Genomic DNA, 27,985 nt, shown 5'->3' on the forward strand with positions numbered 1-27,985 from the left:
ACTTAATCAATTGTTTATTTTTAAGCACTTTTAGGTTCAAATTAAGTGTTTCCTGCAGTGATTTACCAAATCGGAATCTTGCTGAGGTTACAATTCTATAACAGTATCTATTATTAATGCTTAAGAAATAATATACTGAATTGTTCATACTCTCATTAGACCTCATTCAAATACCATTAATCTTTTCTGAGTAGAAGGTATAATGAACAATGGGAATTGAGTGTCTCCATCATTTAACGAATGGAGGGTAATTTGGATACAAGTGGACATCATTCTTCTATAGAGTACTAAGAAAAGTTGACAACTGGTTAGGTACAGATTATTTGCCTGGTCATTGTGTATAAGAAGTAGTTATAACAAGTTGCCAAAAAAATGATAATACACATTGGAAAAATATAACATCCCCTCATTATGCCTCCCGTTACAGGCATTTATCATTCACTTCCAAATTTTCTTTTTTTCCAAGTGAAAAAGTCCTAGCCAACTCAGTATTTCCAACTGCAGAAGCCATTTAATTCCTTTGAACATCCTTATGACTTTTCTGTAAACAGTCTCCAGCTCTAATCTATCTTCTTTTTTGAGTAGGGCACACAGTTTTCTAAGTGTAGGCAAATCATTGTGGGGTCACTCTGTTCCTAACATATGATTTGGTTTTTTCACCATTGCTGAGTGTTGAGGTGATATTATCATGAGTTGTCTTAAGATGAGACTTCACTACTGACTAATGATGGTTAGTTAAGAGACTATTTTCTTTTTAGTCAAGCTAGAACATAGAGAACATAGCTTACAGAGTTTTAAATTTATCTATGTTGAATTTAATGTGTAATTTTATTGCTCAGTCACACGGTCAGACAAGAACTTGTTCTGTGGTTCTTCAAACCTGATCTTACTCTTTCTGCCCTCCAGTAATTGCCTTTATCAGCAAACTTTCTTCACTGCTCATCCTCTTTCAGGATCATTAATGTGTATGTTGAATACCTTGGATACCAGCAGAAATCCTTGTGGGACTCCACAGGTGACCTCCCTCCCTTTAAGAAGTGGCCATTTACTCCTGTCTACTATTTCTCACTATATCTTACAGTCAATTATTTAGCCATGCAAAGGCCTTCATCCTCTTGCTACAACAGTCAAGTTTCCTTAAAAGTCTTTGGTGTGGAATTTTGTAAAAAGCCTTGTGAAAATCCCTGTCAGTGTATTAATTGGATCACCCCATTTTGATATCTTCGAAGAACTTTAATAGGTTTGGAAGACAGGCCTTCTCTTTATGAAAGCTATACTGATTTTTATGAGTAGATGGCAATTATCTATCTATTGACTAATTTTGTCCATTCTTTTAGTTTCTGCTGATTTGTCTGGTAGAAACAAGAACATAAGCAGGCCAGATCTTCCCTGGAACCTTTTTAAAAAGTTGATGTCACCTGTGACATTTGGGATGCAGACTAGTTTTTTTTCTGTGTGTTTGCTTTTTGCCTTTTTGGTGTTTGTATATTTTTTTGTTGGTGGTGTGTGTGTGTTTGTTGTTGGTATGTGTGTGTTTGTTGTTGGTGTGTGTTTGTTTGTTGTTGGTGTGTGTTTGTTTGTGTGTGCTCTGTTGTTTTGTTTTTTTTTTTTTACCATATTGTCACTGAGTTTCCAAAGAAGGCTATGCCCAGTCTGACTTCAACAGCTTTGATTTTTCGTAATGTCCAGTAGCTTGAGGGAAGGATTTGCCCCACTTAAGGCCCAGAGGGACCTAGCATTGCTATAGTATCAGCATCAAATTACAGAAATAATTTAGCTGTCATACAGTATCTGTATGCCATCACTAATGATAAAAATTTCAATTCCGTGATTGATAATGCTTTAAGTGGAACACATTGGTGTCCTAAAAATTCAGTGTTCCCCATACAGAAATAAAGCCAGTTAGTAATGATGTACAGTCACTGACAAGAGGCAAATAGTGCATATGCTTTTTTTCTTTTTAAGCAAATTTCTGAATATATTCAGGTTTTAAATAACAAGATTTTAAGGTTCTTCCAACATCTAGAGCATAAACTAATGATGAAGAGATCACATTTGGGTTATTACAGAACAAATGAAAAATAAATATTTCTGCTATTCATGATTTTAATAGTAATGTAACTTAAAAATGATGCATTTTGCTGACTTTTCCTTATTTAGCAAAAACAATTGGCTAAAATATGTTCCAAAATAGTATATAGTTGTGGGTTTTGGTAGCTTTGTAGAATAATCTAATGTAATGTAATAAAACTTAAATATTCAAATAACTCTTTTTATAAAGCACTTTACAGTGTATTTTACTCTTGAAAGACAATGCAGAATGGCATTGGCAAAGGGCAAGTTTTGATTCCTGAGATTTAATATAGTATAATCTGTATTGTAACTTAATTTACTGTAATGTTATTTGCTTTGATATAAGCTTACTCTGATTAGTTCAAATGCAGTATAGTTTTTCTCCAGAGGTAACATGCAGTGTATACTGTGCTACACATTTTAGACCTAAACAGCATCTAAAAATATGATGCATCATGCCTTTTTTTCAATTTGTGACTCATACAGTATGTTTTCTGAGTAGAATGCAGAAATATATCATTATTTGAGCTAATCTAATGCTTTCAATTTGACTGACGTCCCTTGTCGGCAATTTTTTTCATTGAGCATCTGTTAAACGTAAAAGTGTATACTGTATTTTATCAGAATGAGCAATCCTGACATCTGTAATTAAGCCTCCCCTGTTTCTGCTTTATTGGCTTTAACATCCCTGTCTAACAGATTGTACAAACTGCACATTTGTTTACAAAACAGGTCCAGATTGTTCTTTGAACGTCCCTTCCACGGAGTCTTACTGGATTCTACCAAACGTAAAGCCATTCAGCCCTTCTGTGGGCCGGGCTTCCCATAAGGCAGTCCTACATGGGAAATTTATGTGGGTGATTGGTGGATACACTTTTAACTACAGTTCATTCCAAATGGTGTTGAAGTAAGTGATTTCTCCTTTGTCAGATCCCTTCTGATGTGGCTTAGGGAAAACTGATCTTACCAGGGAGGTAGACTCTATCCTGTAATCTAACTGAAAGTTTTATATGTTTTTAGATTCTATAATGGTGTTATTTTCTGCTTGTAATTTTTTTATGATTAAAAAAAGTTAAAATATGGGTAATATTGATCCATAAGTGATACTAATCTGTAATTTCTTCAGTTTTGTGAAAACTGTTGCTATACATTGCTGTAAAGCATAAAAATGTTTGTAGTGATAAAACAGTAAGAAATCCATGTGCTGATGTTTTCAGATAGTACATCTAGAATGCTATTTGCATTACTGAAGTTAATTTATAATTGTAGGAGACTTGTATTTAATGCATGCACTTAGCCTGTTGGTGCCCTGCCAGGAGGGTTAGGCAGGTCATCCATATTTCACTTCTTTATATTTATGACAGTTTGTATGGTGACTTGTATATATGTACAGGCCCTAAATGTGGTAAATGTGAGTATTAGGATATGTTTATTATCATGTTTACTCTATTTTTGTCTACCTCTTGTTTTCTTCCACACCTTTGCAATCATCCAAAACAAATCCCATCATCTTTGGTGATTTCCTTTTCTGTCTTTGTCTTCTTATTTTTTACCTCTCTTCCATCTTGTTGTGTTTTAATCCAATAATGGATTAATTGTGAAATAAAATTTAATGGAAATTAAAATCAATCATACAGCTGAGAGGGAGCTCAGCAGTAAGTTTTCAAAGTAGTACAAAATACTGTGGCATAAGCAGTTTAGTGGTTTTTTTTTTTTTTTGGTGTGACTGATAACAATGAGCCTAGCAATCTAGTTTCATAACTTTCTTGTAAGTCTGGTGATTTTTATTACAGTCCTATTTTCTGAGATTTTTGATGGGTCCCTGAAAGAGCTGCTTCTGTTTTTATTGATGAGCATTTAGTATACTATCACTAGTTAGTACACTTGTAACAGTTAAACGTGACCATGTTACTACTGCTAACAAATTACCATGTCAGATAAACAACAGTGACTGATCAAGTGTGCACACTTTGCCAAACAGAAATTAGTTCAAACATACAAAAGTCCCTATTTCTCTGCAGGTAGAAAATGTTTACTTTTCTATTTCTCTTCTAGCTACAATTTGGAAAGCAGTATATGGAACGTAGTACCTGTATCCAAAGGGCCACTCCAGAGATATGGACACACTCTTGCTTTATATCAGGTTTGGACTCTTCAGCATCCTATTTAATTAATTTCTTTGTGTGTGCTGTCAGCGATCTTAAAATGATTAATCATGAACATAGATTTTTGAGGATAATTTAATTTCTAGTCCCTAAGCATTTTGTATTAGTGTCTTCTTCAGTACTTAGAACTATTGCACAATCTTTTTCCAAAAATTATGCAATACATCTAAGTCACTTATTAGCTGACCATAAACCCTCAAAGCTAAACCCACCAATAAAAGGGAGCTAATATAATTGGAACTGCAGTAATGGAAGGCGAGCTGGGAGACAAGGGTGACTCCAGCGTGGGCAGTTCCCTTACTGACCAGGCACCATCCCCGGGAGCTGAGCCCAGCAGGCAGAGCTGAGTGCTGGTAGCAGGATCCTCTGACAGCCCCAGGCATGGCAAGCGATGATCCAGGTCCAGGGACTATCCAGGGAGTCCAGTCAGGAGCAAAAGGAGACAGGGCCGGAGACAGGACTGGAGAGAAGGCTACAACATATGCCTGAGGGGTCCATCCAGCAGACAAGCTACCTACATCGCAGATCGAGCTCCATCCAGGAGGCAGGATCACAAGCAGTGGGGGACTGAAGGTCCATGGCTGAGCCCTGGGTAAGGCTGGTCAGAGCCTTTAAGGCCTGTTAATGACCTAAACACCATGACAGTAAAAAAAAAATTTTTATTTGTTTTATTATTCTTAGTAAAGAACCAGACCAGTATTAAAATACAAACTGTTGTTCCATAGTATCGTTTTACTGTGAGTTCAAATAAATATGAACTGCTGGCAGTTTTGCTTCTACTGGTATCATGTAGTCTGCATGCTGCTTTATTGAAAGCACTTTTAAAGGTTTATTTTAATGAAAAAAAAAGGAGAAAAAAAGGATTCTTTGTACTCAAAGAATATAGAGACAGAAATGATTTGTATTAAAAAAAAAAAAAATTGTCTTTAGGTAATTCGTTGATTTTTGGCTTGTGTTAGTCATGTCTCCAAAATATAAAGGACCAAAAGTGAATGCAGTGCATAATTTAGCCTTGTACAGATGATGGAAAACTTGTTAACTGTGACAGAGAAATACAGTATTTGTATCCCAAATTTTCAGTTGTTTGCATAAGACACCTCCAATAGTGAAGAACAAAAAAGTTTGTATCAAGTCGGACCAACCAGTGTGTTCATCTAGCCTGGTAACATGTCTTGAATAATGGCTAACAGTGAATGCCTAGGGAATAATATAAGAAAAAATGACAAGAACTTATAGAAGCTTCCTCCAAGTATTGTCCTAGTTTGCAGCTGGGATTTTCTAAGATAGGGTAGTATTTCTGTGGAAAGATTATGAATCCATGTTTTATATTTTTCCCATTTTTTGAACCATATATTTATTTTAGCATTGATACCACGCTGTGACTAAGAATTCCAGTGCACTTTGTGAAGAAAAACCACCCTTTGGGAAACTGGTACTAAGTGGTTTAGTTTTGATAATCCCTACTTCTTACACTGTTTTCCATTTATTTTCTCTGTACCACTCATGATTTTCTATATCATATCCTCTCTCTATCATTTCTTTTTCATGCTGAAAATTCCTTGCTAGATGTGTTTTTAATAATCCTCCAGAAGGAAGCTATTTCATACCTTAGATAACATTGTGTCATTTCCTCTAGCTCTTCTAGTTCTACTATATCCATTCTGAGATAGGGGGAATGACAGTCTTTAGTGTATTGGTACCTCAGATATTGATGTCATAGAATTAATGGTCTAATTTTTTGCTATTAATTATTAATGGTATTTTGGCTTTTTGAAAATCTGCTGTTGGCTTTGAACTGGTATTTTCACAGAATTATCAGTTCTAACCTCAAGATCTCATTCTAGTCTTATGTACACTATCTTATGTACAGACCCACCATCTTATGTACAGACTTAAAATTGTTTTTTATTCGTATGCATGACTTCATGCTTATCTATGTGAACTTTTATGTACCCTTTTATTTGTCCTTGTATTGCCCATTCAGTATTATGAGATTCTTCTGCAATTCTTTGCTTTTGACCATTGTCTCAGCTATTTTGAGTAACATAGTTTTGTCAAAAAAACGTTGTCATTTTTCCATTCATTCCTGTGGTAGATTGTTTTTGAGTACGTTGAACAAACAAATCCCAATTGTAGATCTCTGTGGGACACCACTAATGACCTCTATTCATTTAAGAAGTGAGCATTTTTTTCCCAAACTTTTCTTTATCAAATTATTTACCCTTGTGTTATCTGCCTTGTTCCTCCCAGAGCAGTTTAGTTTTATTCAAGGCATGAGGAATATTATCAAGCATCTTTTGGAAATTCCAGATAACTGTATCAACCAGACCTTTGATTCCTTCAGGAAAATCCAATGATTTGCAGGATATAACTTCTGTTTTCAAAAGTTGTTAGACTTTTCCTCAGTCTGTCTGTCTCATCCATGTGTTCACTGAATTCTGTCCTTTCTGTCTGTTGCTTTTCAGTCTCTTCGTACTGATGCATTTTTAAGGAGGGAGTTACACACTACAGACATGGGTCAGCTGTTTTGTTCTTAAATTCCTTCAGAACTGATCCTGGTGACTTGTTGCTGATTAGTTTGTCAGTGGTGTTTGTTGTTGTTGTTGTTAGGTTGTTTTTTGGTTTTTTTTTGTTTGGTTGTTTTTTTTTTTTACTATAACCTTCTGTATTAATTTCTGTTATGGAAATACCTGTAAAGTCTACCATGAAGAACTCACATGGGAAAATTAACTTCATTTTATTGCTCTGGCTTTATCTTCTCAGAATACTTCTTCAGACTGTCTGTTGGCACCACAAATTATCTAGCTGGCTGTATTTCTAATGCATTTGAAAAATGATGTATTAGTGCTTTATATATAATTTTGCAGGCAGCTCATTAAACTGCTTCATGGCTTGCCTTTATATGTTTCTGCGTTTTAATCTGCTGGAGTTTTTGAGCCTTTATTTTGAAGTACACTTTTTCTTCTAACAGTCGCCATTATCCTCCTGTTAAGTTAAGATTTATTTATTTTGTTATTTGTAATGGGAAGTTTTGTTTTTCTTAAATAGGAAACATTCATGTGGTCTGAGCAGATGTCCTTAAAATGTCTTCATATTGTCATTACAGATTTTATGCTGTTGGTTGTTGCTGTTGGTTGTTGCTGTTGGTTTCTTTTTATGATTGGTCTTCCTTTTATATAGTGCTCCTTTTGAAGTTAAGCAGAATTGTAGGACTGGGTAGATTTTTTTTTTTTTTTTCCGCTGGCATCTGTTGCTCTTCCGGAGATGTTTTTCAGTAGTAATATGAACTAGATTCTGTGCATGCCCCAACATCAACTCAAAAATTGCTTTTCTTCTCATCAGTTCCCTGATTCATTACTAATGTATTATCGGTTCTTTGAAAGGGCAGATCCTTCTAACCAGTATCTATGGTTATTACAGTTCTTGTAGAATGTGGACCTTCTGGTTGGGAAATATTCAAGTAATGTATCATTTAGCAGCTCAGAATAAAGGCTTAAAATATAATTTAACCTTTTTATTTGACAGTGCTAGTATTTTCTTGAGATATTCCAGACTAAAGGGTAACCATTTTAGAGATACTTTTACCAGCAAATATTAAATATAATAGACCTGTATTAATTCAGAGATCTTTTTGGATCTCAGTGAGGAAATGCAACTCCTGTTAATATTAAAGCTACAAGGAAGTGTGTAGTGAAGAAGCTGTTGCTGTTGTCAAAGGCACATGTTAATTAGTAATTAGAATTCACTAATAATGAACACAGCACCACTCATGTCAAATAGTTAACTAATATGTTGCTTGTACTAGTGATTACGTCAAATGTCAAAAATTACATGGACCAAAAGGAACTGATCATGTAAGCTGAAGAAATTTCAAGTGAAAAAGTGCATCCTTTTGAAATAAGGTCTTAAATTAACTTGTTAGGATAAACTTTTGATATTTTTCCTTTCAGTTTTCAGTCTCTTGAAAAAACAGAGAAAATAATTTAGTGTGAAGAGTAATAGAACGTAATACCTAGAGATGGCAGCTTTGAGCTGTGTTTTGAGCTGTGTACTAGTCATTGTGTAACGTTTCCTTTATAGTTGAGAGAAAAAATATCCACAGAGCAGAAATTAGATTAAGTTTTTGACTTGAGCTCCTGAGATTTCAAAGCCTAGCACTAGACTGGAGCACAGAGCTAGTATTGCCTGATTGTGGTGCAAGGTAAATTGAAGCTGTATAATTGACTCTGTGGAGAATGAAATAAGTTACTGTGCCCATTTCCCTCAGAAAGCTTCTTTAGTTAAAATTGAAGTGCCGTACTTCTTTATTCTGAAAAAAAAAAAAAAAGATCAGAAGACTCCCACTGATGTTTAGTTATAACAAGCAACTAAGACTTTTTATGCATTTATAGAGGAGAGAGTATAAAAGTGTTCTTGCTTTTAGACCAACTAAACTGTTAGATACTATTATATTCAGTGTCTCTTCAGAGCAGTTATTGGAAAGGTGCTACCTATATCTGTTAGCAATTGGTTCTTCTGTATCCCAAAGATTATATATAGTTCCTGGCATCTTGATACTGAAAAATGTCAATATAGTTTGAAATAATTCATATAAGAAATAGGATTATAAAGAGAGTGGAGGAAATGGCTTGTGAGGTTTTTCAAGTTGGTACATATAGCTTTGCTAAACAGTGACTGGGTAGAGAGCTAGACAGTAAATGGAAAAATACTAGATCCCTGAAAAAAAGTAGAAAGGGAGTTGCATATGGGGTGAGTATATAGTCACTGCTGGGAGTTTACGCAGTAGTGAGTTTGTGGTTGTATCACAGAATTTGACCTCGTAATTAAACTGTTGCTAGTAGTCCCAAGACAGTGGAAGGATGACTGGGCATTGAGATTTGTTTCCTTTGAGATTGGGAATAGGAATGAAGCAAACAGGCAGGCTAACATAGTAGTAATTGTAAAGATGTTTTCCAGTATATGGACCATTTTATATGTAGTCAAATTTAACTTGACTCATCTGAGTTTTATGAATGTTACTTCCAATTTTAAAGCTTTATTGAAAAAGGGTAATTGTTTTGATTCTGTTTCCAAATTAATTGATATTGATGTTGAGTCTGTATATCTTTTCTGGTATTTTTTATTAGTCTAATCAAAAGTTAGCACTAACAAAACAAAAAAGAGTAAAAAATTGTTCTGATTTAATATGAGTGAGACGAAATCTTTCACCAATTGGTTTGTTTCTATTATTTTACATGCTTATTTTTGTTGGCTATTGTAGTATAATTTGGAATAGCACTAGGAATGTAAAAGTCCTTTCTAACTATTCTATTAATAATTATTAACAGGTTGTACCACCAAGCTGCATAGTTTTATTCTTTTATGATGTTAAATTACATCTTATGCACAACTTGCTTTCTAATTCTGATTTGCAGATCTCAGAAGTATATAAGAAGTTGGTTAGATGAGATGTCATACGCTTTTTGCACGTAGTCTAGATAAAAGCCTACTCAGAGTTCCTCTTCAATTAAGTGGACCTTACTCATTGAGAGATCGGTTCTTTTACATAAAAGTGCGATGTTTTTCATTCCTTGTTTAAACATTATATTCATTCCAATTGGTTTGAAAGTCAAAGTCTAAGCATGATCAGTTTTTATGTCTAGCAGATCTAAAAGCAGATGCCTAGTTAATACTTTTCTATGCAGTCTCCGTTACTTATTCCTTCTTTCCAACATGTTTAATCCAAATACTAAATGTACAAAAGATCAGACTGACATGTCTGCTAAAATTCCAGCTTATACCTTCAGCAGTTTTAAAGGTCTGTTCACACAGTTTTATTTGTGTGCTTTTCTTCAGCCTAGTTTTCTGTAAATGTAGGAATGTTCACAAAAAAAAAAATTTCAATTTTTTTTTTTTTTCCAAAAGCACACTACCTTATTTTCCTGTCCTATATTTTGAATGCCACTGTAGTCCAGGAAAAAAGTTATTGGCTTTTAAGATATATAGGAACCGACTTAATTGAATCCTTCAAGGAATTAATACCTTTAACTGTAGCCAGCAACAATGTGGAAAACTATGGAAATAAATAGTGAAGAAATAAAGTGAGCACTCTTGATTAGGCTAACCTCCTGATATACAAATTGCTGCACTATGTACTGTCTTAAATTTGGTCCTTTTGGGAAGCTTAGGTTATAATATGCTCCTCATGTAACTTAGCAGGTTCTTACGCAAGTTTTTACTCAGGTTCTTATTCAGTGAGCATATAGTTCCACAATAAGCTATGAATAATAAATCAGGAGGAAGAGTTAAGTGAAGGCTGCTTTCCAGTCTGTTAGCCCTGATCTAATGGGAAGATTATGGCATCAAGTAGAGATGTTAATTATTCTTTTTTTTTTTTTTTTTTTTTGATAAAACACATAAAAGATTTTGTTACCATACTAAAAGAGGTAATAGTCTGGGGAAAGGAAGAGGAGGTATTACAGAGTCCTAAACCAGGTGGCACGTATTGAATGCAGAAAACAGGCTTGTAATGGGTGAGTTATTGCCAGATGACTTTTTTTGAGTCTTATATTTTGCTTGAAAAAAAATTCCAGAAATTTCTTAATGATGTACAGATTTGGCTAAACATTTAGAAATTTCAGGTAAGCATAGAGAACAAAAGTTCTGATGAACTTTTGAGTCCTGTTAGTTTACATAAAGTTAATTTAATGCATGGGTACAGTCTAAGGGAGGAAAACAGATTGATAGTCTTGTTTCAAGAAAATGGAGAATGACTGTTCTTCATGTGGTTTGTGAGTCGCATTTCTTTGGCCAAATTTTCAGGAACAGATTTGACTTATATAAGAATTAAGGCAGAAAACTGGTTTCTGAGAGATAAACTTTTCTGTGCAGCCATGATATGGTTAAGAAATATAAAATGAAAATTATGTGGTTATTTTAACATGATTAATTTACTTCCAGTTCATTATAAATGGATTATTTATTACCCCCTTATGCATTTTCTTTACACTTTTTTTTGTGGTAGCTACCAGATAAGATTCTTTTGGAATGCAGGCAGGATTTGCATAACAGTGTAGTGTTCCCAGGTACAGTCAGAGCAGGTGGCAAGTATTGTTCTTTTAGGAAAAAAGAAAAATTACAAAGTCTAAGTTAATAAAAATATAAGTTTCAGAAAAGTAGTGAATTACTGCATATATATGAAATATAAAATCAATATTAACACTGAGATATGGTGTAAAAGATCAAAGGAACTAACGATTTTGGCCGTCTGTTTGTTCAGGATTCAATGTGAAGTACTCTGGTCTGCTTTATAGTTTGTTGACTGGGACTTATCAGACAAGTGGCTGGTCTTACTTGCTCTTTGGTGATCTTGTTTGGTGATCTTGCTCTTTTGGTTCCTTGCTCTGTTTCAGTTTTTTCTCACTGTAAAATGCTCCTCTATGAAGCAATTTGAAGTCTTGTTAAAACTCCTATGCAAAAGCTAGGTGATACTGTTGCGGCATGATTTTTCAGGAATTACCAAGTACACATCCTTGGAAATCAGGAACGTGAGACAGTTGAAGTAAAGCATACTGGATCACTGGTCATTTTTGCAATTTTTTATCTTTTTACCTGTATTAAAAATAAGTATTTATTTACCTATTTTGTGGAAATTCTGTGGGTTACTTTGTCAGTTTTTATGAAACTTTGAAGGCACAAATCACCATATTAGTTTATGATTACTCACTTAAAGGAGGATTTATTTTTGGATTTGGAGCCTTTTTTAATTTACAGAAATTAGTGCTTTCATGTAGATCCTGACTTTCTTTGTTACTGTAACTCTAAGGATAAATGTACATTGAAAGATTTTATTCTCTTTCCGGCTTCTAAAAGAATTTTGCCCTCAAATTGTAAAGTTCAGACTGTTTGTTAATCAGAACTCTTTTTCCTGTGTCATCTGTTTAGTCACACAAAGTAAGTGACTTTTCAAAATTTCTGTTTTTGTGATTGTTTTTTTTTTAAAGAAAAATACTTTAACTTTTACAGTGTGGATACTATTCATGATCATCCAATGGATTATTTTTGTTATTGTTTGTAATAGAAAATTAAATAAGGAAGAGGCTCTCCAGATATGTGCCTGTATTAAAAATTTGTTTTCACAGAATCACAAAGAATATTTGAGGTTGGAAAGGACCTCTGGAGATCATCTTGACCAGCTCTCCATTCAAAACAGTGTCAACTACAGCAGGTTGCTCCAGACTTCTTCCAGTTGAGTTTGGTTCCAGCTCCAAGGATATTCAATTCCACAATGTGTCTAAGCAACCTATTCCAGTCTTTGACCATCTCTACTGTAAAAAGAAATGTGTTTTCTCACATTTAAGTTGGACTTCTTGTAATCCAGTTTGTGTCCATCACCTGTTGTCTTTTCACTGGATAATACTGAGAAGAGTCTCACTCTCTCTTTTTTACCCTCTCCCACAAGGAATTTAATTTTATTTGAATTATTTGGTTATTTAAAAAAACACATTTTCCAAAGATGCTGATGAAGAAATTAAGAGGAATTTTACTGTCTTAAATTGTCTTAATTCCTTCAGCAGGCTTTCCAAATTGTCACAGTTTGAGTTCTTCTTCTGTGTGAGAGTTACTCTCTTGTTTCCATTTTGGCTAGTGGAAATGTGTGTGTCAATCATTACTCTGTAATAGAAATACTAGATCAAACGAATATTTTCTTCTTATCTTGAGAAATGTGATTTAACTGTTTTGTTCAAATCCTGGCTTTGCTCTTATGATTCCTGCCTTCTGCTCTCGTCCTCTCCACCTAATATGCACAGTTAACTATTTACAGATCATATACCTTTTGTCATCTTTCTTTATCAATATGGTTCATAAAAAATTTCTACTGGAATAATTTTCTCAGGGGAAAAAACCTGATTTGAGAAAATGGAAACATCTATTGGAAAGTTTTGGTTCCATTGAAACTAACAGGAGCTATACTAGCTGTTTTGTTGGCTTGCACCTGAACAGTTGCCAAGAAACCAGCTGGTGTGATCTGTAGGTTGGAATGTTATGAATGAATGAGCTGCCTACCTGCTCAGTTTACAGCAAAAAATTTCTTATTTTTGCTGGAATTCCCTACTGAGCAGGAGCTCTGAATTACAAGTTCAGTATACAGTGTAGTTTTATATACTTCCATTTTCATATGGTAATATTTATATGACATTTTAATTGAAAAAACACAAGATTTTTAAAGGTTTATGTAACTTCTTAAATAATTTTATTAATGTGAAGTAATATATCTAAAATGACCAAAGTTAATTTATTGAGTAAATACTCACCTTCACTACCTGATACTGTGATTAAAAGTGTTGCTTTTGACACGTGCTGTCAAAACTTTAAAATATGAGTGTGTTGGAGAGCTTGTATCTTCTTGGTGCTTATCTGCCTGTTGTTTTGTTACCTGTTCCTTGGAATCTGCCTCTTGGTCTTGTCCCTCCTCCAGGCTGAGGAGTACAACTTTTAACACCTTCCATCTGGGCCAGATTCTTGACACTTTTTCCTCACTAATTTCACAAGGACTCTCAGTTTTATACTTTTTTGTGTGTTGTTTTTAATCTCATTCCTGTTGTGGTATGCTATCTTACTATAAACAAATATCTAGTATGCTTTATTAATTTAAAGGTCAGCAGTTTTTGTGTACTAGCACTCTTGAAGCTCTATATCGTGTGTATTGTGTCTGTCAGAAAGCCTCACCTTTAGCATATACCTTGATTTATACTTAGTTTATAAGTAAGTTATAAAGGTAGTGTAAGTTTATAAGGGAATTCCTTCTTTTCTTTCACAATCTTTAGGCTGCTTAGGACCATTTGCACTTGTACGCTTCCTACAATCTCTTCCTGATTAGGCTTTCCAGATAAATGTCCACCTTTACGTGCCTAGGATGTTGTTTTTTGTTCTGTATAACTATGCATGTAACTTTTTAAAAAAAAATTTCATTTTTTATTCTGTATTTCTTCTACTGGCTTTGGTGAGCCTTTCTTTCTCCATGTTCAGCTGATCATCACTAACTTTTAAAGTGTTTTTTAGCAGCACTAGGAGCTTCTTAATCTCAGAAATAGCCCTGAGCGAAGCTTAGTTAAATCTGTTTTTGTGGTTGATAAAGCAGTTGTCATGACCTTCTTGTCTTTTGCTCTGTGAATAGCCTTGTGTACAGGATCTGCTGTGTCATTTATAAAGATTGCTCCTCACAGAAGTGTTCTTTTATCTGAACTTTGAATCATTTAAGCAGAACTGTGAGGAGGACTTTCTTACTGTCAGCTGTCTGAGTAATTGTTTCGAAGTTCATGCAGCTCTTTAGGTCACCTTTTTTTGTGTAGTGTCTTTCCTCAGTGTCAGAAATCCTTTTTTCAAATACTGTTATACAGCACCTGCAACTCCCTAATTAGCTCCCTCTTTCTGCTGTATTCTGTTATCTGCATTTATAAAGAAAGAAATAAATAAGTAATTATTTATTATAATATAATATTATAATATTACTATGTTAGCGATGCTGATTTGCCTTTTGAGATTGATGTGGCAGTGTAACGAATGAGCCATATTCAATCCTTTTAAGAATATTTGTTCAAGCCATTCCTTTGGATCAGCGCACAGCCTCCTTACAGTTTTTGTGGGTCTTCACCAAGCTCTTTGAAATGTTGTTTTATCTCATAGGAAAAGAATAGGTTCATATATATATACCTCTAATCCTACTACAAATTCCTATTGAAGGATGTGAACATCTTTTGTTCAAACACCACCAGTCCAAACTAATTGGTAACACAGTGAATCACTGCATAGGAGCAACTTTAAATTCCAAATCAAGAAATGTTTCCCTGCCTCAAATAAAAATATAGTTGAAAATCTTGCATAAATTTCAAGTGTACTCTTGAAGACAGGTCAGACAGTTTGGTCAGTCTGACTAATCTCTCTGAGTAATGAGGAAGATTTTCATGTGGTCTTGGACTCTGTTGTTTTGCTGGATTAAATAGACTGTCATTCTACTGATCATCTATATTTTACATGCCTGCCAGGTTGAGTTCATCTTTCTTGATGTGTATGATGATAATAGCATGCAGTTTACATTTCGATTTAGATCCCATCAGCTCCTGGTACAATAAGTCTGAAATTTCTGCATGGTTGATCCAAACTTCTTATATTAGGTAGTTTCTTTATCTTCTAGTCCCTTTTTCTGAGGCTCAGTATTCCATGCCAAGCAAAACTTTGCCAAATGTGCTAAGCCTGCAGGTTCCTTTTTTTTTTTTTTTTTAACCAGGTAAGATTGAATTTAGGGTAAACCCTGGAGTATTACATTGCAGTATGTAGAAGACAACTGCCAACTGTACAAACACCCTGCAGATGGGATGCAGAGTGTATGTGGTTCTGGTATGTCCTAGCAAAGACTAAGTATCATTCTCAGAACCAGAGGCAGTTTTTTTTACCCAGGATAAACTGTCCTTGAGCCAGTCTGTGAAGCCAACAAGCTGGAATTTGTTCTTTGACTTCGTATGCCTTGGTTTGCTACTCTAGATGAAGTTTGAGATTTAGAAGGATTTCCTTTCAGTCAATATTTAAGTAAATCATTAATCACTTATCAAAACAGATGGCATTGCTGTTTGATTTATGTGGTTCATGAAGACTGGAAAATCTGTTTTGCATCCCTTTAAAAGCACTCAAAATACCCCCCTATGGGATTTGGTTTTAGCATATGTGCCCAAGAGGATTGTCCCTTTTCTTTGGACACACATTGTCCCTTTTCTTTGGACTCTGATTACTGTGAAGTTTCTCAGGACCTAAGTTACTTTGCTATTAAGAGAGAATGTGGTCTCTTGTACACATGCTGAATGAAATCCCTGTAGACTGCGTGTGTGGAAAATCACATTTTAGTTCTGTGAACTGTTCCTTAAGAAGACAATATAATATAATTTCTGTTTATTTTTTTTTTTTCTAATAGAATGCTGCAGTATGAATTAGAAGAGCCATGTAATTAAAGTTTTTCTGCTTGAAGTAATCTGGTTGAGATTCATTTTGGTGTCATTTTCATGGCTGGGTTTATTTTTCAGAGAAATAGTCTCCTTATCATCATTGTTGTTTTAGTTTAAATATCATTGTCTGGGATTAGTGTCTGATATTGAGCTGGTTAATGTAGTATTAGTTAAATGTGAAGATTTAAATCAGATTGTTCAGTTATGAAATATTACGAAGCACAGAAGTATGCAGTTCAGATGTTATCTTTCTGTAATCCATTATTTGCTGTATCTTCTCTCCCTTCTAATTTTTACAGGAAGACATCTACATGTATGGAGGCAAAATTGAAACAAATAACGGCAATGTTACTGATGAGCTGTGGATTTTCAACATACACAGTCAAACATGGAGTACCAGAACTCCTGCAGTGCTTGTACATGGCCAACAATATGCTGTGGAAGGTCATTCAGCACACATAGTAGAGCTGGACAGCAGAGATGTGGTTATGATTATAATTTTTGGATATTCTGCCATATATGGTTACACAAGCATTGTGCAAGAATACTACATCAGTAAGTCACTTTCAAATAATTTCTTTTATGTACTGATTAAAAAATAAAAAATCCTGATTTTTTTTTAAAGTGAAGAACATGCCAGTTTTCAGAAAGAGAAATATGTATTTTGCAAAACAAATAAAACCTCATCTTTTTTCCTTCAAATTATGTAGATCAGATTTTTTGTTAAGCAGTAACATTTCATATATGTTTGGAGTATAATGGTTTTGACTATGTCTTATTGCGTACATGGCCATGGTACTCTACAGGGGGGACAAATGTTGAAACCAGAAATTCCACCCAGTGGTTTTTATTGTGTTGAAACTTACTTTTTTACCACAGATTTACTGTTTTTTACCACAGAGTAGATAGAGTGAAAAAGAATAAGTAGAGCAAAAAAAGAGCAAGACAGAATACAATGAACAGTGCCTACTACAATAATTTAGTTATTTTGAAGGTTATTTAATGTTGCTGTAATAATTTCATTCTGATTTTCAAAATGTAAAGTGTATACATGTTGCTACCAGAGGAAATAAGAGAAAATTAACATTGATTTTTGTAAATAACTGCCATGTCTGTCTGGGATTTCCCTTGCGATCTGGCAAGCTTTTCTTGGGGGTGATTTTAAATGCTAGAATTAAATAAACCAAGATAGTTTTTTTATCTTTTTATGAAAGATCATTGTTGCATGCAGAGCTTTGCAGAACATGGTCTATATGCTGTAACTGAACCATTTCTGTTGTGGATAATTCTCATGTTTCATTTTACCGCATTGCACTTCCCTCCTTCCCCTCCTCCTAAGTTAAATAAATTTTGTGGTATACTTTCCTGATTCTATGTCAGCTGTAGCATTTATCTACAGTTTTGCAGCTGTAGGATCGTTTTTAACCATAAAATTCCAGATGGCGGTTTGAACTAAGAATGACTAGTTTTTTTGGGACTTCAGCAGCTCAGAATCCAAACTTAAAAGACACAGGAAGTATTGCTGTGAACCCACCTGAATAGGAAAAAAAAATTGTTATAAAAAAGGGCTTCTGACGTTATGGAAAGAAAAATTAGAGTCCCATTTTCTCTCTCTGCTTGCTTTTAAAACATACATTGCCTTAACATTTCAAATTGTACTGCTTTATTCTTTCTAAATGTTATCAGCCATGGCTTTTAGTTCTAATGAAGGCTATTTTTCAAGCATTTACCAGATGCCTACTGAAAAAAAGAGGCATAGAAAGAAGCAACTCACCCTTTGGTTCGTATGAATTTAAACCTCTAGTGATCCAGTCCTGTTAATTAACTTTGATTAACTTGATATGTGGAATTCTGGTGCTAAAGCCTTCTTTGGTTACTGGGACTCTGATTTCCATGTGGTCTGGGTCAAGAAACTTCTAAAGAAGTTTAAATTATTTGTGGATTCCCTAGCTTTTCACATAGGTATGTAGTTCTCATTAACAAAACGTGTGAATCAGATTTGTGTGTGGTCTGAAAATTTCTCTCACATTGTCTGATTAGTGAAGAAAGTGATTTCTATAAAAGTCAAATACGTTCTGGAAAAATCGGACAGGGTTTGCGGGCAGATTTTCACCATGCAAAAGTACAGGAATTCATTTCTACTCCAAAGGTATGGTGGTTGTTGCAGGAACAAAAGAGCTTCCTGTTGTCCTTTCTTGCTGTACCTTGACTTACGACTTTTGAGGAACCAATAAATCCTGGTATGGGGATTATGTGAATGATTTTACTAACTTGAACCATAAAGCTTTTCTGGGTTACTCCCCAGGGAAATTTATGTCCCTTTAGGTTAGCAATACGTCATAAACCTTCTAAGAATCTCAATGTGAGTCTCAAGGTGAATATAATAATGGTGTTTTGTTTTAGCTGAGGCTTATAAAAGCTCCTTGTATATTAAGAAACTTCTGAATAAGTCTTCTGTGATTTTATTTTATTTTTTTTAGAAGACAGAGATTTGTTTGGATTAGCAGCATATCATGTTGGTTTTTAGGCTGAATTTTTTTATGACTTTAGAAGTAGGTTATACTTTGCTTTTGATTAAAAATGTTTCTTTGAAATAGTGTTAAAAGAAATGGCCCTATGATGTAACATGTTTCCTCTTTTTTGTAAGTTAGCATAAGCTTCATGGTTGCTTGAAAAATTTTAAAGTTTGTAACTGCAATGAAATGAAGGTGGTGCACTGAGGTGTTTCGTGGACATTTGTTCTTTTTACCTAATCTGTTCGAAGGTTGTGTTGTGATAAGGACAGATCAGGCCAATGTATCTCCCTTTCCTTGGATATTTTTAGTGGATTTATTACTGCATATTAAAAAAAAAAAAAACAAACATCTTTTTAGAACAACTTTATCTCAAAATGCTATTTTAATGATTCTATTTTGAATGATAAAATGATTATTGCTCAAATTTGCAGTTTTTCTTGATTTGACCATCCTAATCAGTTTCATACAAAAAAATGAACTAAAAGAAAGAATAAGGTTTTGTCTCTTATTTCACTTGCTTTGCGTTCTTTGATGATGGAATGGTGTTATATCTTTGGATGTGATTGGAAAATTGGTTATAATTTTAGCAGCGAGGCATCTTCTAATTCATAGCCTACCTTTATCAATGGCCAGTTTATATTCACTTGTTCTCTGGGTGATACGTTGTTTAATGTAAGCAACCCATCTCCCTTCCTGGAATTTTCTTTGAATTATATTTATAGATACCAATCCTCCCTTTTGCAAGACTAATTAAGGCAACCTCATCTATTCCGCTCTCATTCTAATAGTTCATCTCTGTACCTTTTCCACAAGGAGTTCATCTCTCTTGAACATGGATGATTAGAAAAGCCTGTGGGATATTCTAGGTGAGATTTCACCAGTGCCTGGCTAAATAACCTTAACCCTACTTTATCAGGAACACCTCACTTGGTATGTAGTAAAATGACATTTGTACTTCATCCATGAGAAAGTTATTAATGGCTCATAGACTTTCTCTGATGACGCAGTGCTCCTACTCATTCTTCTCAATCATTATCAACTAATGAGCTTCCATTTTATAGAAGTTCATATTGCTAATCCCAGTGCACAATATCTTTAAGTTACTGTTGAACTTTGATGCATTTTTTCCAGTAGCCAAGATCATCCAGTTCATTCTGCATGTTTTTTGGCTGCTTCTGTGAATTGATAGTGTCTAAATTTATGCAATTATTACACCTTAAATTTGTGACAGTGTCATAAAATGCACTCATTCTGATCCTTAAGAAGTCTCCCAGCACCTCTCAACATTGTTGATTGCTGCTTCTTCAGTGCCCAAATCCCATTCTGTTATAATGGCTTATTTACTAATTTTTACAAATTTTACTAATTTTTACAAATTTTACTAATAATTTGTGACACTATAGCAAGAACATTACTGAATCCCAGATACTGAGAATACCTACGTGTCCAGATCTTTCTCTCCTCCCTCTGATCTTTAATGTCAGCACTATGGTTGCTTTTCTTTGGTAATATCTAACCAGCTTTGTTTAAAATGCTTGCTACTGGGCCTGCAATTTCACTTGCTGTGTCTGTCAGAATTTTGGAATGGAGTCATACCCCCAGCTTCAGTTTATTAAATTAATGAGTTTAGCTTCTATCTCAGCTGTAATTTGTTTTTCTGTTTACATGTTTTTGTAGATGCCTTTTTTCTTTTTTTCTTTCACTTGACCAGTCTCCTGGAAATGGTCGTGGTAAAGCTGGACATGAAGTGCATGATTCTGTTTGACAAAGGTGACCAGAATATTGCAGCATGTAACGTGTCCAGCTGTTTAGTGTCTGACAGATTTAATTATCTGAAGTTATCATAGTGACTTGCCTAAGCATTTCAAGAGAAACTTTATGTGGTAGAATTCTCTGGAAGATTGCCCAGATGGTGATGAAAAAGGTCAAATTACAAATGAAAAGTAGAATCCCCTATTACTGGAATGACTTTCTTTTTTGTGTTTTTTTTTCAAAATTCATTTGACCTTATTTTTACACTGTCTATTATACTTACAAATTGAAATCTGGGAAACAAAAAAAAAAAGTCCTATTTCCTTATTTCTGGTTTATTTATTTATAGAGCTCTTTCTGTATTTGGCTTTTAAGCTGTTAAAGACGTAGAGTTTCACATGACTGATTTGGTCAATCGAGGACTTAATCTGATCTAATGATAGAAAGAGTGGGATCTCTTTGAGCATGAGCAGTGTTATGTAAATACCTTCAACAAAAATTGGATTTATGTTTAAAAAAAAGATAGGTGAAATCCATATCAATGAATTGCTTATTAAAAAAAAAAAAAAAGCAGATCATATGCATAGTAATGTCTTTAAATTCAGACAGAAGTGTATTTTTTTGTTGGAATGATGCAATATTCAAGATGCTGAAGAAGTGTGAAAGAGATCAAAACTGCATATATACATTCCAGTATTCAAAATTCAGACAGCTCAACTAAATTTTAGAATGGGAAATAGAAGGAGAAACTGTAATACTACTTTTGACTTTTATTTCAAAGATGTTGCTGTACCTCTGTTCTCAAATTTAGCTAGTTATCCATCACATATGGTTTTTATTACACAAGAAGGAACAGCTATTCGTATTTCTGCGCAAGTCATGTAAAGCTATGCAATATGCAATTTTACTGTGACAATGTTCTAAATGCTACATGAACCAGTCAGATATAAATGCAAAATATTCTACTATGCATATGATCAGCACCATTGTGTAAATTTATGTGGAGAAATAGTCATTTTTCCCTGAAAAACATATATGCCAATCTTTAGACTGATCACTATTTAAATGAAAAAATGCGGATGGTGGTGGTGATAGAAAGATGTATCTGCAGGTTGACTCCTCACCAACCCTCTTACATAAATTGTATCAAGTAAATCTATTTGTTAGCAAGGTAATATGTATGTAAAATACAGTATTATTGGTACAAATTTGATGTTTGTGTTCAGAGCTGCAGTTCTTAATAGCTTGATAATATCCAACTAGAGATTGGAATAAAATACTAGTTATATTACACTACATATAAATAATGTAAATATACTGTGTCAGATATAAATAGTGTATTACACAAATATCAGGATTCATACACACTAAAATCAGCACAAGTCTTCCAGTTTAATGTGTACTTTATAACTTGCTGTAAGTACTCATTATTGAAAAAAAAATGTAACTTGCTTATAGAGGCAGTGCCTGGAAACCATTTAATGAAAGTAGAATAGCAACAGTAATAACTGAAAGTCATGAGTCTTTTCACTGAACAGAAGAATGCAAAGGAAAAAGAGGTAATCTTAAACTACCTACATAATATCAGATAAAAATTGAAATGGAATTTAAACTAACTTTTAGATGAAGCAAGGTGTATGGTGGTGTGTGCTAGCCTTGGATAAATAACTTTATAATGGCAGACAATTTAGAATCGTAGAATTAGGAGACTGCTCCATTTTGGAAGTCCTTGTCCACACTTTCTATTCTTCTGACATAATCTTCAAGAGGCTGTAAGTGAATTATTTCTTCCATTTCACATCCATAGAACTGGCTGCCTAATCATCATAGGCTCTTTTCAAATAGGCTCGCTTCTACAGGAAATACTTACCCCCTAGCTTGCTCTTTTTGTGGCTTGTGGCATCAGCTGGGAAGATGGAAGGGAAAAAAATGGAAATTTCAGGGCCACAGGCAACAAGAAGTCACTTAACCTCTCTGCCTTTTTTATTGCTATGGTAAAATAGTTTCCAATTGTGTTTTATTCTTCAGTCGTAACAGCTATTGTGAATGGTTTTATTTGGTGTCTCTTTGCAGTTATTAATGATGTGATGTAAAATGTGGATTTAAGTGCCAGTTTAATGAGCTGCTATCAAATTATCCTTTTGTGAGTTTTCAGCAACTGAGTAGGTATATTTGCAGTTAAGTAACTAAGAAACAGTAGTTGGAAACTGATTTTAGCTCAGTAATTTTACAGTTTACTAGCAAAGTGTCTATCTGTATCCACGTGTACTTTAAGCTACCTTACATTACATGCTTCTCACAACTCACAGCAGTTCAGTTTCTGCTAGGTTTCTCCAGACACTTTCCCCATGATTGAGTACAGGTGTTCCTAATGCAGCTGCAGTAGCTGGAGCACTGAATTCTCATCAGCCATCTCTTGCGGGACAAAGTTATGATTGAGAGAGAATTAATTGCAACTCTTAATTTCCTATTTTCCAAAAGGTTTGGGCTTTTTTTTTTGGTGTTGTGTGTGTGCTGAACTCACACATGGGAGAGTATGAGATACTGCCTGGCACCTGTAACAACGATGTATTTGTGATTTAGTTAAGAATAGCAGTTAATAGTCTAATAATAATATCCAATTGCAGATATTTTGATACGTTGGTATAACATTACTTCTTAAAACAAGTCCCTAGTTATTGCTGTATTTAGAGTTATAGTGAAAATGATTTTATATATTCAAAACTCCTAGTATTGTGTGTTAGCAATAGTAAGCCTTAAACCTATGTCTTTTGTACATCTGTTCCAGGGTCTAATTCTTGGCTCGTACCAGAAACAAAAGGAGCAATTGTGCAAGGTGGATATGGCCATACCAGTGTCTATGATGAACTGACAAAATCTGTTTATGTCCATGGTGGATACAAAGCATTACCTGGTAATAAATACGGATTGGTGGATGATCTTTACAGATATGAAGTTAATACTCGGACATGGTAAGTGGGATTTATAATGTGGGAAACTAAGTTGTTTGTTACTGAAAAAGAAAACATAAGCATAGATTAAGGTAAAGTAAGGTTCTAGTAAAGTCACATAGGTGTCTCCATATCCTTTGCATGTTGTGGAATAGTACATTCTCTGCAACAAAATGGAAGAATTGTGGTGAGGGATTAGACTTTAGCCAGCAGATTAATGGAGCTACGCATCCTACGAAGGAATGGCAGGGATGAAGCTTTGCACATGTTCTAAAAATTAAGAAAAGGTTCTCCTATCCAGACATAACCACCATGCAGAAATAGTACCCGCGTACTGTTTCCACATGGTACGAACATACTGGTGATGCACATTCAAGTACCTGTTGTATAAATAAGTGGAGAAATCTAAGAACTGTGGAAGGTTATTTTTCACAAAACTGTCAGAAATAAGAGAGAAAATTCCTGGTATTATATAGGGATCCTTAGTTATTAATGTTCTTGGTGTTTCTATTTCTGTCAGTTCCTTGTCCCTCAAGTTTATTGTACCTTATGAAAGCTACTTATGTGTTATGTATAGAAAGTGACCTTAAATGTTTTTTCTTACCTCAGAGATGATTTGAGATCAAGAACTATTTCTTGGAACATTTTATTCTTGCAATTTAATATTTGTGTTGGGCACTAATGGCTTAACTTTAAGCACACAAGACTTGCTCTCAGATGTTGGAAACATGGGTTTTTTTCACTGAGGCTCTTAATTTTGAATGCCACTAACTCATGGCACTTGGAAACATCATTACAAGAAATTTTTGTCCCTTTTAATGGATTTTTAAATTGCTGGAATTTTAGTGCTCTCTTATTATACTCTATTCTTGGAACAAAGTGATATTGTATCCTTTGAAGGTCTGTTCAACAATTTAATAATAATTATTGAAACATTTTTATTCATTATTCATATAAAAACTAATAACAAACGCTTCTATCTACCCTAATGTGGTATTCTCTGCAGCTTGTAGAGAACTTAACTCTTACTCGTTTCATGAGTATTACACTGGAAGTCAATTGTACTATGGGACTAAAAACTGGCTGAGAGGATGGGGTAATGACGCTTACGTAGTAATAAAATCTTTGTTTACTGTATCTGTGACGTGTTATAATCAGTATTAAAAGCACTCAGTGAGGCAACTGAATGTGCCGCTGGCTTGATGGGTTATGAGGAAGAGGTGGAATCATGATGGCTTTCTCATGCCCATGTACATGACTTTTTTCACACTTGCATTTGCTTGTCCTCACTGTCTCCGTTTCTCTCTTGCACTCACTCTCTGTTTCTCTGTCTGATCTGGCTGAGGTTCATGTGCTTCACTCAGTCATAGAATCCTGGAATGGTTTGCGTTGCAAGGGACCTTGAAGATTACCTAGTTCCAACCCCTCTGCCATGGGCAGGGACACCTTCCACTAGACAAGATTGCTCAAAGCCCCATCCAACCTGGCCTTGAACAATTCCAGGGATCGGGCATCCACAACTTGTCTGGGCAACCTGTTCCAGTGCCTCACCACCCTCATAGTGAAGAATTTCTTCCTTGCATCTAATCTAAATCTACCCTCTTTCAGTTTAAAGCCATTACCCCTTGTCCTATCACTACATGCCCTTGTAAAAAGCCCCTCTCCAGTTTTCTTGTAGGCCCCCTTCTTGGTGTACAAAGTTTTGGTATACAAAGCTGATTACTTGTTTTATTCAGTGACATGTGGGTTTTCATTTCTTCGTGTCAATTAGGCATAAGCTTTATGTTTCTTGGAATGTGAGGGGACGATATTTTAATTCCTAGGGTAAACGTTATTTCTAATATACAATGGAGAATTACAGTGTTTGTAATACCTGCATTGCTTTGCATTACTTTCATACTGCTGCAGTTGGCAGTTGGGGGCAATGTGGTGCTGGGCTTAGATAATGGCCTGAAACAGTGGAAGCACCTGCTGGCTCCTGGGTATTTCTATTACCATTATAATACCATGCTGCTGTATGCAACACTTGGCATTGGTATAGTTAACATGGACTAATGTTTGCAGATACACATGTATGTGCATAAATAATGAATTCAGTGTAAAGTATGCCGAGCCTCTCACATAATTTGCATGGGGTTGATATGTGTTGGAGAGTTCTGAAGATTGCTCTCATCAGTGATGCTAATGAATAGTGAAAATCATGGCCAAATTAACAAACTTGGTCTGTATTACACTTCCACTTCTGCTGAATCTTGGGGAAAAGTTATCAGTTATCCCTACTGTTATCAGGAGGGATAAAACTCAGCACACAATATGCAAAAATTAGGGAAAAAAAACCCCAACCTGTATGACCAGGGCTGGGGCAATGCAGTTGGGTGACAAGTAGAAAAGTGAGTAGCCCAAAGAAAAACTGTGGGGACTGCTGTTATATCCACTGTGGAGAAAAGAGAGTCCTTAGTTTTCCCCGGAACAGTGTATGGCTCTTCAGGCCTTTAGTGAGCAAGACAACTATTTGTAGACAGCTGCGAGGCAGGATAATCAAGACAGAGCCTAGTGTATAACAATTCTGTAAACTAGGAGGTAGGAGCTGTAGAAAACCGGTAAAGCAAAAGACAGAAAGAAATCTATAGTCCGAATGGATAAGGACAACTTGTTCTTAGTATATCATCATTTTTTCAACTTATAGCAGCAGTATTCCTCCATCACTAGTTGAAAATAACTGTTAAAAATAATGTCTTGTTCTATTTTCTTGTCATTACTAATTTTATATGTTGTTAACTGATGAGTTGAAACCAAATATCACGTGCAATGAGTATTTTGTATCAAGCTAATTCCTGGTTAGAAAAACACACTTATGTGGTGCTCTATTTTCAAAGTATATTAATCAGAAATACACAACAAAAATGGAAGTCACTTAACAGAACAAAAAAAAGGATTAAAAACAATAGCACATTGGTGGGTATGCTGGTGGCTTGAAGGACTCATTGCATTTTTAACAAAGAAAAAAAAAATCTCATTTACTCTCACTTACTCTTTGGTATTTCCTTTGATGTTACTTTCTAGGGGTAGGGGGACTATTTAAATGACAATATGAGAACTTAAGTTTAATGCCTTCCTCTCAGCTTGTTTAAACATACAATCTCTTATCACTTAAAAAATATCTTGAGTTTATGATTGATTTACATCATTATGTCAAAACAATGAAACATACTTTAAACCCTCTCCCCCAAACCCTATGGTGATGTAAAAATATTGAACAAATGTTATCAGTGTGATTAGAGAGAAGAGAGACAGTATTATTCAATTAGAAGGAAACATTGTCAAGTCAGTATGTTTGTTACAGGAAACGGATGACAAAACAGTTTAATTGCAGGTGTGAGCAGTGTGCAGTAACACAAGTGAAAGTGAGAGTATAAACTTGAAAACTGTTAGATTACTGAGACAAATAAAAGGTTATTAGGGGAATGTAAATAATATTCTGTACTGGTGTTATAATCAGCTCTTCACAAACATTTCTACAGCTGGTCTATTTAACTAATTCAAGCTAGCAAAACCCACAAATGGTTACTCTCTCCCTTGGTAAAATTTATTTGCTGTGATTGAATCAAGTCATCAAGTCTGTATTCTGTATAGTAGCCCCACACCTGCCACTTTAAAACTGTAGTATTGATAGCTCTTGACTACTGTTGGGCCCATGTTATTGTTCTGGCACAAAGCAAACCACACAGACACAGGCTAAAATGAATGAAGAGAGATCAAAGACTCAATGTGTATGGACTATTTTTTTTTTTTTTTTTGGTACTGAAATTCTGTATGTTTGAATTTGCCAGCCTAAATATATTTATGAAGCAGTGCAAGTGTTTTTCATCATACCTAGAGTGACTTCTACTGTTTCTTTTCCAGGTCTGAGTGTTCAATTAATTAAAAAAAAAAAAATTCTCCTTTTCCAATACTTAGGATGGTCTAAAGATTCTTTTAGCCTTCTAAAGAATTCTTATTGCATCTCTTGAGCAAAAAAACCAACTTGGCTAAGGATATATAAGAATAGGAATTAATAATATGAATGGGTTTTCATTCAATTTTGAGTAAAATTTACCATATTAATCACTTCTGAAGAATGTAAACATGATATAATTTATTTCCGATAAGTTATTTGACAAACTGGCTTTTTAAGTAGAAAAAAAAGCATGACATTTTAAATGAATGCTAAATATATTTGTTGTAACATGAGAAAATTCATAATCTTAGAAACAGTCAGAATGCATTTCATCATATTTACTAATAGTTTCAGTTTAGTGTTTTCCTTGTATTTTGTATTGTTGATCTATAAATTTTCTTGATGTTTATATATAGTTTTTCACATGTTAGTATGTATTAATTTATTCTTATATTTTGCAGGACTATTTTGAAAGAGAGTGGCTTTGCAAGGTATCTTCATTCAGCTGTCTTAATCAATGGAGCTATGCTTATTTTTGGTGGAAACACTCATAATGATACTTCCCTGAGTAATGGTGCAAAGTGCTTTTCTGCTGACTTTCTTGCATATGATATAG

At 34.6% G+C, this 27,985-nt stretch overlaps 1 protein-coding gene across 1 annotated transcript; it reads left to right on the forward strand.

The window, feature by feature from the left end:
- Window positions 1-2,805: 2,805 nt before the first annotated feature.
- LOC104084329 (attractin-like protein 1) lies at window positions 2,806-27,985 on the forward strand (the record flags this gene model as incomplete). The annotated part of the gene is made up of 7 exons (XM_009588112.1): window positions 2,806-2,980; window positions 4,129-4,216; window positions 16,513-16,797; window positions 17,428-17,471; window positions 20,441-20,520; window positions 23,270-23,453; window positions 27,831-27,985. Coding segments are annotated over 7 exons (1,011 nt in total), but the record flags the coding sequence as incomplete, so codon positions are not given.

This window comes from Fulmarus glacialis, unplaced genomic scaffold (assembly GCF_000690835.1).
Source record: "Fulmarus glacialis isolate BGI_N327 unplaced genomic scaffold, ASM69083v1 scaffold47101, whole genome shotgun sequence".
Classification (NCBI taxonomy): Eukaryota; Metazoa; Chordata; class Aves; order Procellariiformes; family Procellariidae; genus Fulmarus; species Fulmarus glacialis.